The 14,345-nt window shown below is 33.5% G+C and overlaps 1 protein-coding gene across 6 annotated transcripts in view; it reads left to right on the top strand.

The window, feature by feature from the left end:
* SUCO (SUN domain containing ossification factor) overlaps positions 1-14,345 on the top strand; it is a 75,862-nt gene that overhangs the window by 25,565 nt on the left and 35,952 nt on the right. For all 6 annotated transcript variants that reach the window (XM_053606307.1, XM_053606309.1, XM_053606308.1 and 3 more), the window contains exons 2-7: positions 1,481-1,595; positions 3,198-3,308; positions 5,310-5,464; positions 6,058-6,195; positions 6,422-6,572; positions 13,544-13,667. In XM_053606307.1, coding sequence (XP_053462282.1) covers positions 1,481-1,595; positions 3,198-3,308; positions 5,310-5,464; positions 6,058-6,195; positions 6,422-6,572; positions 13,544-13,667 — 794 coding nt within the window. The remainder of the gene's footprint in view (positions 1-1,480; positions 1,596-3,197; positions 3,309-5,309; positions 5,465-6,057; positions 6,196-6,421; positions 6,573-13,543; positions 13,668-14,345) is intronic.

The raw sequence follows: 14,345 nt of genomic DNA, 5'->3' as shown, positions 1-14,345 counted from the left end.
TAGAGTGCTGTGCCGTCACGGCTCATAGCAACCTCTCGCTCTTGGGCTTAGCCAATTCTCTTGCCACAGCCTCCCGAGTAGCTGGGACTACAGGTACCCGCCACAACATCCGGCTAGTTTTTTGTTGCATTTTGGCTGGGGTTGAGTTTGAACCCGCCACCCTTGGTATATGGGACTGGCGCCCTACTCACTGAGCCACAGGTGCCACCCAAATATTGGCAATTTTAAGCAGTTGTACTTAATAGCTTTCTTGCTAAGTTTATATCTTGGTATTTTATTGTTTCTATTGTAAATAGGTACTCATATTAGATTTTATAACTGATGATAATGATTTGAATATGGAGTCTGTTGGTTTGGTTCTTAATTTTATAACAAATACAATTTTTATGTTTAGAACTTCTTTTAATAGGTAATTCTTTCTAATTTTCCAATTATATAAACTCATTATCTGTAGCTATTGCAGATGAATTCATTATTTGCAACTAACGATAATTTTATTGTTTCCTTTTCCATTTTTGTATCTCTTTTAATCTCGTGTTTTGTAATAATTTTTTATTGTCCTGTTTTTATAACACCAGCGATAATGGGTATATGGGGGTATATTTATGTTCTTCACTACGTAGGATACTGACTTTTAGGCTTATGTATTCTGCATGTATTTCCCATGTTTAGTATATACTTATTCCTATGTTACTATTGATGTAAGAAATCTTGATGGATGTATTAAGTTTGTTAGATGTCTTTCAGTGTCCCTGGAGATAATCATAAGATAATTTTGCATGGCCAATTAAATAATTTTTTTTATATCAAACCAATTTTAAATATCAGAGTTAAATTCCACTTGATTATAAGAGTGGTATATTTCTCCTTTGGTATGCTCCTGGGGAGTTTTTCTTTTTTATTGTTTTCTTTAGAAGTTTTGCATCTTGTTTCTAAGTACTGCCAGCCTGTAGTATTCTTCCCTGTGTGTGCTTTTTCTGTTATCTTTTGCTATCACTCTTACATTCCCTATGTAAAAATATTCAGAAGCTTTACTTCTATACTTTGCAACAGTTATGATAACTTTAGGATTATTTATTATTAAATATTTAGTAGGATTTAGAATAACATTGGCATTTGATACTTTCTGAGGAGGTTAGCTCTGACAAATTTCTGTGTTCCTTTTATATAATTATCAGATATTTATTCTATGAAGTCTGTTGAATCTTTGTAGAATTCATGTCTTACTTAGAACACTGAAAAACATAAATGTTTTTCTTAGGGCATTAAATAAAAAGCCCTTAAGTGCATTTGTCTTCATCATTAAATTGTTAAGTGTATTAGAATGGAACCATATGTATGTTTATTGCCTGAAATTCTAGCCATATAGGGAGTATGTTGACCCAACAACTTTTCTTTCTTTTTCCCTTTTTTTATTTATTTTTTTCTGTTATTGGTGGTGGTGGTGGCGGCGGCGGCTGTGGCGGTGGGTGTTTTACAGGCTTCCCAGTTGGCGTGTGTGTTGTAAAGAGAGTTCTTCAGCTTCGGCGTCATCATATTACTCTCAAGATGACAATTGTGCGCTAGAAAATGAAGATGTACAATTCCAGAAAAAGGTACCTAAAATAAAGTTTACATTACAATGTGTGTGCTTTCTAAGACTATCTCAAAACGTTAAGAATAAAAGTAATTTTAGAAATACTATGCCGTAATTTTTGTTGGAGATTTGTATTTTTTCTTTCTGTGATCTTAGGAGTTACTCTGGTAATTCTGACATAAGATAACTCAGAGGTATTTGTGTATTTATTTTTGTTGCTTGTATTTGGAATTTTGTAACATCGTTAGTCCAGTAGTGAGAAGAAATATAGTGCATGTTCACTGAACTGAAAACTCGTGCTTTTTTTTTAATGATATAAAATAAAGCACTTAAAGGCCTTCTAAGAAACCGCAATCTAATAAATTAAAAACTATTAGAAATGAATATTATAGGGAAAATCTACGACCAGTGGTTTTGTGCAGTAACAGAGTAAAAAACTTGGTCTCTAAATTATTTTAAATGATAAAAGGTGAGGTATTGATTAGATTTAGTCTTTTCCTTAACTTCAGTGTATTTATTTATAATTATAGAAGTAATTTATACTGACTCTAAGATATTCATATTTGTGTTTCATTCCCCTCCCCAAAGGAATAACAGTCTTGTGAAATGTTCAGACCTTGTTCTATAGATACACCTTTATAAACACATACAAATTAATATTTTTTTATTTCCATTAAAATGTCATGTAGATAGTCCACAAATTGACTTCCTCTTCTGTCCAAATGGTATCTTATTTATCATGTTTTCATATTGCTATATTTCTCCTAATGGCTGCATTTTTATTCCATCATAGGTATGCCATTTATTAATCATTTCTCTATTCACAGACTTTTGCATTGTCTTCCCATCCGTGTGGGCACAACAGAAGTGCCTGTGTAGCAACACATGTCTTTACAGTTACTTTTACATGCTTGGGGTTTTTTTGGCATGCTATTTGAAGCGGATTATTTATATTTTTGAGTTATATAGAATGTATTTCTGGGATAGAGCATGTAAAATTTTGAAGACGTGCTAAATATCAAAAAAAAAGCCATAATTTTATGCTTTCTATGAGATGTAGATCTAATCTCTTTTTGATTAGATAATGTAAAAATGAATTTTAGCAAAGCATTAAGTGAGGGAATCATCTTTTCAGCAAACATTTAGATACCTAAATGTGCTAGGTAGGTTCAAGTCAATGAAGTTGAAAATAAACTTAGCTTTTATGAAATTAATATTCTAGAAGACACTTTTAAAGACATAAAGGTATCAAGAGTCCTAACTTGAATATAAATTGTCAACAAGAGTTGAAAGAAAGAGCTTTATGTACATTCATTTGTCAGATTTTTATTGAAGTTTTATTATACACTTAAACATAGTGCTGGCTGGTAGGACTATTGTGTTTATTAAGAAATCAAATGTGATTCTTCAAATCATGTATTATGCATTTTAAGTATTGGCAAAGAGGGGATGCAGGGAGGTAGGCTATTAATGAACCTGTAAACAAATGAAAGTAATTAGAGGCAAATATATGCAGGTCGATTTTTTTTTTTGGGGGGGGGGGTTTAAAGTAGAAAGAGATGATCTTTTATGTTGCTTTAGAACTGAATTTTATCAGTTTTTTTTTTCTTGTTGTCCATAGGTTGAAAGAGAGGGATCTATCAATGCTGAATTATCAGGAAAATTGGGTTCAAATTTACCTATTCCTCCAGAAGAACATAAAATGAAAGATGATTACATTGTGGATGTACAAGTAAGCCATGCTGCTTTAATTTTTAATAATACGCCCTTTCAAACTAATTTACAAGATAGAAAACCTCTGTTTGGTCACCCATATATATATAGTTATTATGGTTTCATTTTGAAGTACCGTGTAACTGGACGTAAGCCATTCACCTGCTAATAGTAGTACTTTTGAGAAAGTATAAAGTTTCAGAATGAGTAGTAAATGTGACTTTTCTCTTTGAAGTTAAAGTTTGGGTATAAGTCCTTATTTCTTCTTAGGTTTCATTTTCAGTCATTATAATGTATTTTGTCTCTTAAGGTTGTCAGATGTCAGGAAATATTTTTCTAGTCTGCTTTACTTACAGCTAAAGGAAGTATTTGTATGGAGAACACAGTATTTTGATCCAACATTTTTACTTGTGGAATATGCATTAATAGATAATAGGTTAATATACATTTTCTCCCTTTCTATCTCATGTTAAAAATCCTATGTATTGTTTTTTATTTTGTATACCAGATTTTGCGGAAAAAAAAAAAAATTAAAAAGTAGAATATATATGCTGTAAACTGACCAGAATGCTGAGGCATCTGGAAGCCACTTACTATTGGTAATGCTTGAAGGAACTGGGGATATTTGATTTGGAGGCAGAAGGACTAAGGAAAAATTAAATGTCTCAAATATTTACAAAACCAAATTTCAGCTCATAGTGAGGGAGAATTCTCTCTCTCTCTCAATACAACCAAAGCTATTTTATAACTTACTGGGTTACTTAAAGAGAGTGAGTTTCATTTTATTGGATTCTAGAAGACATTTGTCAGGGGTATGTACATAAAAATAAGAAAGAAGTGTATTGCTTCCAGTTATGTGGCTATCCTGAACAGTACTGCCTAGGCACATGTGACTATCAAGCACTTGAAATGTGGCTAGTCCAAATTGAGATTTGGTCTAAGACTTAGACTCTAAGTGCACATTGGATTTTGAAAACTTAATTAAAAATGTAAATTACCTAATTTTTAAATTTTGACTACTTGTTGAAATGGTAACACAGTGATAAAGCAGTAGTCCTTTTCTCAAGGCCTCTACCATAAAAATAAAAACTGCGATTTCTAGTCCTTTGTGAATTTTTTGGTGTAAATAATTTTCTAAAGTATCATACTTTGTATTCTGCTGACTCCATCCATGCCTTATGATTTTTTTTTTCTCTTGCTCCCATATCGGCCCTTCTTTTCTTTGGGCCTAGCTATTCTAATTCATGATAGTCCACAGTTTCTCTTTTTCTTGAACTGAGTCTGAATACATTCCTTCCTTCCTTCCTTCCTCCGTCCCTCTTTCTCTCTCTCTTTCTTTGAATATTTAAAATGCCTGTCAAGAGAACATGATTTTTACTCAAGACATTTATAGTATAGTTGAGGAGAGGGAGGCTTGAATAATGGCAATTTTGAGGTATTATAAATGCTGTGATAAAAGTCTGCACAGAGAACAGTGGAGGCTACAGGGAGAGGAATGGTTATGGGGGAGAAGGTGCTGATAGAGGTTTTCAAAAATGAGTAGATATTAGGGTAGACTTCAGATTATGCTTTGGCGAGGTAAATGGCCCAGGACATTCAGGAATGAAGGAACAGCAAGAATCATTTATTGCTTTGTGATGTTAGTTGTACACATCTTATATTGTTATTTATTGATAATATTATTTCCCTATGTTGTACTGTTTTATGTATTTACATAGGATTTCTTTGTTGCTCCTAGAATTCATTAATTACAGCAAGAGGGAAATATTTGTAGGTCCTAAAGTAAAGTAGGAAATAGAAAAGGAGAAAGAGACAAGCTCTTTGTCTGAGTTTATGAAATGTCATGAAAATATGTAGGGCCTGTATTTTAATATAAAATGTAATTCTTAGGGTGGTAATGTTAGAAGAAAGGATTTTTATAGAAGTATTTTTTAATGAACATTCTTTATATTGTCATTTTTTTTTGAACTACCTTCTGTAAACTCTCAACATTTAATATAGCTGACTTCTTTTAAAACAGAAAATGGAGTCAAAAAAGTTAAGTCTACCTGTGGTTGAGACACTCCCTACAGTTGATTTACATGAAGATTCTTCCAATGTAGTTGTGGGCCATGAAAACGTTGAAAATACTTCCAGCTCATCTACCTCAGAAATCACTCCTGTCTCAAAGCTTGAGTAAGTTGTTACAAAAAAAAATCTTAATAAGGAAAGGCAGCTTGAATACTCAAGTGTGTGTGTGTGTGTGTGTGTGTGTTGGGAATATAATGATGATATTATAATGAGTTCATTTTGCTAACTCAGTGAAGTCCTAGATCCCAGCTGTGAAACCTCTATATCATCTAGGCAAAGTGAGGTTTTATGTAGGAATCACAGTGCTTATTTGAATAATCGTTCTTAAAATTATCAAAAACTGAAATGTCAGGTATTCAGTTTCATTAAGTATCCATTCTATTCATCTTTTGAAAGTTACATCTTTTTCAGCTTGGTAATACTTAGAATATTTAGGTTTAGGTTATTTTTAATTAAATAGATCTGGGATATATTCCTCCTAGCTCCTTCTAACTACACTCCAAATAACAAAACAGAACGCTACATTAAGCATTTCCTTTATCATATGAGTTAGTGTATATAAAATATATAAAAGAATGGTGAAGCATTCTTCTTTCTTTGACTTAGCTTATGTTTTGGAAATCACTAATAGCATTTTTAGTTTATATTACGTGAAATTCATTTAATAATCAGATTGTCTTTCTTGTGTATTTATTTAGTGAAATAGAGAAATCTGGTACTATATCTGTAGCCAAACCAAGTGAAACGGAACAGTCTGAAACTGATTGTGATGTTGGTGAGGCCCTTGATGCAAATGCTCCAATAGAACAACCTTCCTTTGTCAGTCCACCTGAAAGGTAGATATGAGCAAGTTGTTTGTTGCTGGTATGATTCTATAATAACAGCAGTACTGTGTTTGAATGGACTTTGGTGCATGCTTAATTCCATTTTATGAGAGAGAAAACTTATGTGTTTGTGTTCTTTTCTTGGCCTTACTACTTTGTACTTGATAGTGGCAACAGTTTAGATTGTATAAAACTTGTTAGCTAGCTAAAATTTAATATATTATTTGGTTTCAAATAGCCTTGTTGGCCAGCATATAGAAAATTCATCATCTTCACATGGCAAAGGAAAGATAACAAAATCAGAATTTGAATCAAAAGTTGGAGCAAGTGAACAGGGTAGTGATGATTCAAAATCTGCATTGAATTCTTCAGATAACTTAAAAAATGAGGTAGGTATATAATTTATACTGTCTTTTACTTTATTACGCATTTTTGTTATGAACTAACCTTGTAGTAATTTGTTAACCACATTTGTCATGTAATCAAGGATGTTAAGTAGATAGTGGCATGTGGAACTGACATAAACTGTGCTTTCTGAGAACAATGGTTACTTCATGGTTTTATTTATAATATATTAACAGTATTTACATGTAAATTGTTGTTCAAGTATGAACTCTCTTTGGTTGTATGTTATTAAATGGTTTTCTGCCATCATCAGCTGTTTGATGCCAAATACATAAAGTCCTTATTTAAGCAGTTTCTTTGAAAATTATGTAGAATAAGCTCTGACTATTAAATTTTAATATCTTCAAAATATACATTAATATAAGGTTAAATTTAAGCTTTTCAACTGGAAGAATTTTTGTGGGACATTTTGCCTTATTTGTGTGCAAAATATAAGTAGATCAACTTATATTTTAGAGTATGATTCTTATAATAAAGACAAATCTTATCACAGTGGAGCATTTTTACTTTCTTTTTTCCTTCTGAGTTCTACTTTGACTTCATGTAAAGACCAGAATAAATTTCCTGAAGAAGTGTTAACACAGCAATTTAGTCTCCCCTCAGGTAGAAATAATTAAGGAAAAGAGATGAAGGTCACTCCATGAACTTGATAAAAACAAGTGAGAAGAGTAAAAGTGCTTAGTACTGTATCCACATTTGTTCTTTCTTAAAGTTGGGGTCTTCTCTATTTTCTACTTCCCATAGTTTCAAGTGACTCTGCACTTACAACTAACTAAACTTCATTCTGTAGACTTTTACTAAAACGGTTTCTGTGATGCATCTTATAAATATAGGGGCTCTGTCTTTCATAGTCCAACATTTTTGAAGAAACAAATTTTCCCAGTGAAACAAAATCAAGCATGTGTTAAAGTTTAATTTTCAAATATCACATCCATAAATAAAATTAGACACACATTAAAACATATCTTTTTTGGAGCTATTTAAATATCAAATATGAAAGTCAAGCATGGCAACCAACTTTGTCCTGGATTGTCTTGTTCTCCTTAACTTTGCAAATGGGGAAACGCCTTTTTGTAATTTATCTAAGGGACTTAAACTGTTGTGAGTGAGTTTCACAGAGGGCTTCTTGGCTTCTGCTAATAGGCAAAGGAGTGGAATTTTAATTAACTAAATTAATTACTTGCTAAATAAATTGGTATCCCAGAAAGATTGTCACAGATAATGAAAACACGATGAGTAATAGCCAATAGTTTTATTGTAGTATTCAATTCAGGACTAGTTAAGTTTGTGTAAATGGGGAAATTTCTATCTGTTGCAGTTAGATGTAGTCCCCGACCTTTTTGGGACCAGGGACTGGTTTCATGGAAGATAGTTTTCCTATGGAGTGATGGTATGGGCTAGGGAGATGGATTGGGGATAATCCAAGTGCATTACATTTATGGTGCACTTGTGACTAACTGGTCAGCATTATTGTGCGTTATTATTTCTGTTATTACTACATTGTAATATATAATAAAATAATCATATAACTCACTCTAATGCGAAACCAGCGGGAGCCCTGAGCTTGATATCCTGCAACTACATGGTATCATCTACGGATTATGACAGTGACACCTGAGGTGTGTTGTTTATGTTTCAATCTACCCTGTAATCTTGTTCTGGTTGCTGTCACTGCAGAAAATTCTGCTGCACAAAGATAGGATATTGGAAATGGAAGCAGGCTTTTCAGTGCTTTTGTTGCAATCTCAGGATATTCAACCTTGACTTTAATCCAGAACGTATGGAGACTTGAAGTTGTCTTAAACATAATTTAAGGCCCTCATCATTTGTGATCTCAAGTATTCACCTGGCTTATTCGCAAATGGGTCATGGATCTATTCCTTTCTAGTTTGGGGGTCTTTTATAGTTGGAAAGTATTGTTAAAACTCTTCTGAAAGTTGAGACAGGTGATCATGCACCACCTGGGAAAAGGAAGGCCCTGGCTTAGTCTCTTTCAAAATCTTCGCTAATGTTTGAAACAAGTCAGAAATCCCAGTATTCACTTCTCTCACCCATAATTCCAGTTTGGCTTTGAATGTAGCCACTTTATCTGCCGACTTGAATACAGTTGTTATTCTCCCCTCAAGTGACAGATTGAGTTTGTTGAGCTGGTTGAATATGTCACATAAGTATGCAAGATTTAGGACTCATTCTCTGCAACTGAAATGTGTTGCCAGTAGTGACTATTTTCTAAAAGAAATCTGTAGAGCTGCTCTTTTAACTAAAAAACTTGGGCCAATGATCTGCTTTTAGAAACCCATCTCACTTCTGTCTGTTCTCTGTGTATATTTCACCGAGCTGAGCAAAACATGTATTAATGCTTTAATGTGGTTGATAATTTTAATCACATCTTATAAAATGTTTAGTTTGGATGACATATTTTGGCTAGCCAGTATTTCTGTATGGATGACAGTGTGTAGATTCACGTTCAGAAGCAATATCCTTGACCCAAGTAGTGAAACCAGAAAGCTGTCCAGTCCTGGCAACTGCTCTGTTCTTGCATAAACCGACACAAAATAACCAATTCTGTTTTCCTGATATATAATCATTTAAAGACTTGAATGGTTCTGTAGCTATGGTGTTGGTTGGCAACAAAAGTCAACATATCCTCATGCACATCCTGGCTAAAAACATACTGCACAAACACAAGCATTGTTACTTTGTTGTCAACATCAGTAGACTCTTCAACCTGGACTGCTGACTCATTAATCCTCTAACAATTGTGCTTCAATATCCTCTGCTGTTTCATCAGTTCATCTCCTCATGGTGCTAGCTGAAAGAGGAACATGTGCTACTTTACATTCTCTCCTGAAAGTTCATGTTAAATGTCCTTAGCAATAGTCGGGATCAACTCTTCACCAAGAGGAAAGGGCTTCTTGGCTTTAGTAATGCAGTTAGCCCATAAGAATGGTGCTCCATTCTTAGACATGTTTGATGAAGTGGTGGACTTCAATAATTGCTTGTTTTTCATGTTCACGTTTTTTCCTTTTGAAAACTCCAAGGACTTGTATTTTAATGCAGGGTGCTTAATCTTTATGTGGCAGAGCAGTTTTGAAAGTTTTGTGGCTTCATTGGATAGCTGGTTACCACATACAGTAGATCACCCTAGAGACAGTAACTAACTGGTCAGCATATAACTAGGTGGTCAAAATAAGGAACTAGGCCTACTGTAATAATACAAGTGGTGCATGTACAGTGTGAGAAAATTAGGTCAGCTTAAGGAGGTGGTCAATAAAGGGAGATAGCTATCGAAGTTCTACTGTCTTATACAAAACAAACTTGGACAATGCGAATCATCTGTTGCAGTGAGCCCATAATTTAAGTAGCATTCTTGGTATTTTCTTTTAAATGTAGCTTTCATTTTGTCGGCACCCTTTAGAGCAGTGGTTCTCAACCTTCCTAAGGCTGTGACCCTTTCATACAGTTCCTCATGTTGTGGTGACCCCAAACCATAAAATTATTTTTGTTGCTACAGTAACTATTTTAGAGTCTTTTTGTCTCATCAGTGGGTCTTTTCCCTCTTTCTGTAAAAGTTCTCCAGAGGCATTTGTTTTTTACTCATTTTTGCTAGGCTTGGCTTGTGGGCTTATCAAAACTATGACTGAGATAAGTGCATAGTGTGGGAAAGAGGTGAGGACAGAAGTGATAAATAAAATAATGGGCAGATCACACACGAACTAAAATTAGTGTTGGATTGTGTCCTAAGGTCTGCCATTAGATGCAGCTGTACAGTTCAAGTACATCAACTCGCTTGCCACTATAAAGCCTGTCACCAGCTGCAGCTTTACAGTTGAAGAAAGATGCTTAATTGTCACTTGCCACTCACTGATAAGGTTTTTAATATAAGTCTGCAAGCAGTTGATTTATTATGGTCTCTGTGCAGTTAAACCTCTCTGCTAACAAGAATCTATATTTGCAGCCCACTCTCCAGCACTAGCATCCCCACATCAGCTCTACCACAGATCGTCAGGCATTAGATTCTCATAAGGATTAAACAACCTAGATCCCTTGCAACACACAGTTTACCGTAGGGCTCCCGCTCCTGTGAGAATGCCACTGCTGACTTGACAGGAGGCAGAGCTCAGGCCGTGATGCGAGCAATGGGGATTACTTGTAAATACAGATGAAGCTTCTCTGGTTCTGGCCAGCTACTTATACCTCTTGTTATGTGGCTCAGTTCCTAAGGGATTACAGACACAGATCTAAAGGATCTGAGGATCTAAAGGATCTGAGGTACTATTTGCCATACTTATAGACAATCCATATAAAATGATTATATCATATTGTTTGTAGATAACTGCATTGCCAAAGTGATTTTATTGTATTGTTTAGTTCTCTTATTTTTTGTTAAGAGGAAATACTGATTGTTTTGCCTGGGGCTCAATGGGTATGTGTATGTTCTTACTGTATTTGGGCTTTACTCTTCAGAATTTTAGCTAGGCTAATTTTTATAACTGTTTCTTGTTTATGTTTTCAATATATAGAACTAGATTTTTTTGTGTGTGTGTGACAGAGTCTCATGTTGTCACCCTTAGTAGAGTGCTGTGGCGTCATAGCTCAAAATTAACCTTAAACTCTTAGGCTTAAGTAATCTTCTTGCCTCAGCCTCCCGAGTAGCTGGGGCTACAGGTGCTCGCCACAACACCTGGCTATTTTTATTTTATTTTATTTATTGTTTGGGATTCTTTGAGGGTACAAAGAATTAGGTTACACTGATTGCATTTGCTAGGTAAAGATTGCCTGCCTATTTTTAGAGATGGGGTCTGACTTTACCTCAGGCAGTCTGCCTGCCTCAGCCCCCCAGAGTGCTAGGATTACAGGCCTTATCCACTGCACCCGGCCTAAAACTAGATTTTATTACATTTTTTTAAAAAATAAAATTGGTGGTGCCACTCTTCAATCTTTTATTTTCTGCCATTTTTTTTTTAATAGCCATGGACTTTAAGTAAGTTAGCTTGGTCTATTAAGCAATTTAGGATGGAAGTTGGGTGGGGACTAAATTGGGAAATCTTCTTGAAGGGAGGTTTGGAAATTGTTCTACTTCCTTTTAAGAAAAAAGAAATTATAGTTATGGGTGTTTCATGTTAGTACTCAAAAGCATGACTTAATATAGCAAATATATACCAAATGAGACTTGTGCTATTTACTCGAGTTAGCTGTCTAAATAGACTTTACTGTATACTTCTTAAGACATGGTCACATTAAGCATTGTTTTAGGAATACAGAAATGCTTTAATAATTGAATAAACATATATGTACTCATTTTTTCCTTTTATTTTTTTTAATTTGAGACAGAGTGTTACTCTGTTGCTGAGGCTTGAGTGCCTTCGCGGCAGCTTAGCTCACAACAATCTCCAACACCTGAGTTCAAGTGATCCTCCTGCCTTAGCCTCCTGAGTAGCTAGGATTTCAGGCACCAGCCATAACACTTAGTAGAGATGGGGGTCTCCCTCTTGCTCGGGCTAGTCTCGAACTCCTGAACTCAAGTGATCCACCAGCCTCAGCTGCCTGGAATGCTAGGATTACAGGCATGAGCCACTGCAACTGGCCTATGCATTCATTTTTCTGTTTAAGGAAAAAAAAAAATCAAAATTGTATTTCCTTCCTCAGTTACATTCCTTCTATTCAGATCTAACCACTATCTTCAATTTGGTGGGGTTTTTTTCTTTTGTTTTTAATTTTAGAGATTTCCAAATAACTATAAACAATATGTGCTGTTATGTCCCATATTTTGAAACAGTGTGAAATGACATTCTTCTTGCCTTATGTAGCATTTTACTTAACATTGTTTTTAAGATTTGTCCCTTCATTATTTCCACTGCTCTGTTGTAGCTGTTCTGCCACAGTTGATCCATTCTTCAATTAATGGATATTTAGGTTGTTTTTTATTTTTGATATTAAAAAAATGTTACATTGAGCATTCTTATGCATATTTTGAAGGTGCATGTGTGCATTTTCACTGGCATTTATACTCAGGACTGGATTTAGTGAGTATACACATCTTTACTTAAAATTGTTACATTTTTTAAATTCCCTTCAGGGTCATGCCATACTTGGCCATAGATGGTCAAATTTTAACTTCCATTATCTTGGTATAATTTATGTGATATCTCTGGTTTTCATTTGGATTCTGTGATTACTACTGAAATTATATCTTTTTTGCTGAATTTATTGTTTTTATCCTTTCTCCCATCTCCTCTGCTTATTTATTTATAGGTACTCTTTATAGTGGTAATAATAATCTGTTGGCTGAATGTGTTGCAGATACTCTGTTTTTCTTTGGCTTATTGATCCTTATAGTTTATGGTCTTCTATTTAATTTTTTGATATTAATCTAGTTAAATTTATCATCTTTTAAAAATTATTTATGCATTTTACATCTTCTTAAATCCTTTTATGAGCCTTATTCATAAAGGAAGTTTTTCTTCTAAAATTTAAAGTTTTGTTTGTTCACATTGAGGTTTTTTAATTCACCTTAAAAGTTTTGTATGCATGATACTTCTTGTTAAGGATTTTCTGGAAATAATATATCCTATATCTTAGATTATTTTATGGATGTGTTATTTTAAAATAATTTAGATTTTAAGGTGGATATACTAGAAGTAAAATATTAATTTGTACAGTTTATGAGTAATTGCATGGTATATAAGTTTTCTTTCTTTCTTTTTTTTTTTTTTTTTAACAACCCTTGCTTACATTGCTAACATTTGTAGGAATACATTCTAAATCAGAGGTTTAGGAAAAATTAAATTTTTAAGTAAACTAAAACTTTTCTGTTTACCTTTTTCCTTTTTCTGAAATAGCATTCATTATAAAATTGGACTTTTATTTAATAAAAACATTTGTATTTATTTTTATAATTTATTAATTTGTGTTTGAAAGTTGAAATCTCATTCTTTTTTGGCATTTCTCTTAGAGTTCTGATTATGCAAAACCAGGAGAAATTGACCCTACATCTGTAGCAAGTCCCAAAGATCCAGAAGATATACCAACATTTGATGAATGGAAGAAGAAAGTTATGGAAGTAGAAAAAGAAAAAAGTAAGGGAAGCACTAACTAGGAGTATTTAAAAAATTTTTTTTTTTTTTTAAATTTTAGGGGGTGGTTTGAATATGGTTTTCTTTTTTTAATTGGTAAAATAAAATGACACTTACTTTTGAAAACTCTTTAAAGGTGAAACTTACAAGCTACTGTTGATTACTCATATGCATTTATCTGTATATAATTGTTTTAATCTTAATTAAAAGCCATTCTTGCACATGATTAAGTAAGGATAAAGTGAAGGCAGAACTGCGATTTTCATCTCAATTTATAAGAAAATTGAAGTATGGAAAGTTCTGAGTCCTATCCATTTACAATTGGAATAAGTATTACATTTTCTTTTTGCTTTTGTAGAATAAGTCTCAAGAGTTAAAGAATTCTTTATTTTGGGGTTACACATAGAATTATGCTTAATAGAATAAAATGTAAATACAAAAAGCTTTTATTCTCATGTACAAGCTTCATTTTGTGAGTTATATTACTTTGAAGGAAATCAAGTAATACGGTTTTTGTAGTTGATTTGTTTATTGAGGTAAAGCATTTTGAATTTCTTACAGACTTTTAAAATATTCCTTAAGCATTAAAACTTATTTTTCTGTAGAAGGTAGCTTGTTGCTTTTGAGATCATTGTATTGCTAGGGATATTTTCAATCTTAATCATCAAATATGTGTTTATA

The sequence above is a fragment of the Nycticebus coucang genome, chromosome 10 (genome assembly GCF_027406575.1).
Source record: "Nycticebus coucang isolate mNycCou1 chromosome 10, mNycCou1.pri, whole genome shotgun sequence".
Classification (NCBI taxonomy): Eukaryota; Metazoa; Chordata; class Mammalia; order Primates; family Lorisidae; genus Nycticebus; species Nycticebus coucang.
Note: the sequence above shows the minus strand (reverse complement) of the source record. Positions and strands in the feature narration are given on the sequence as shown.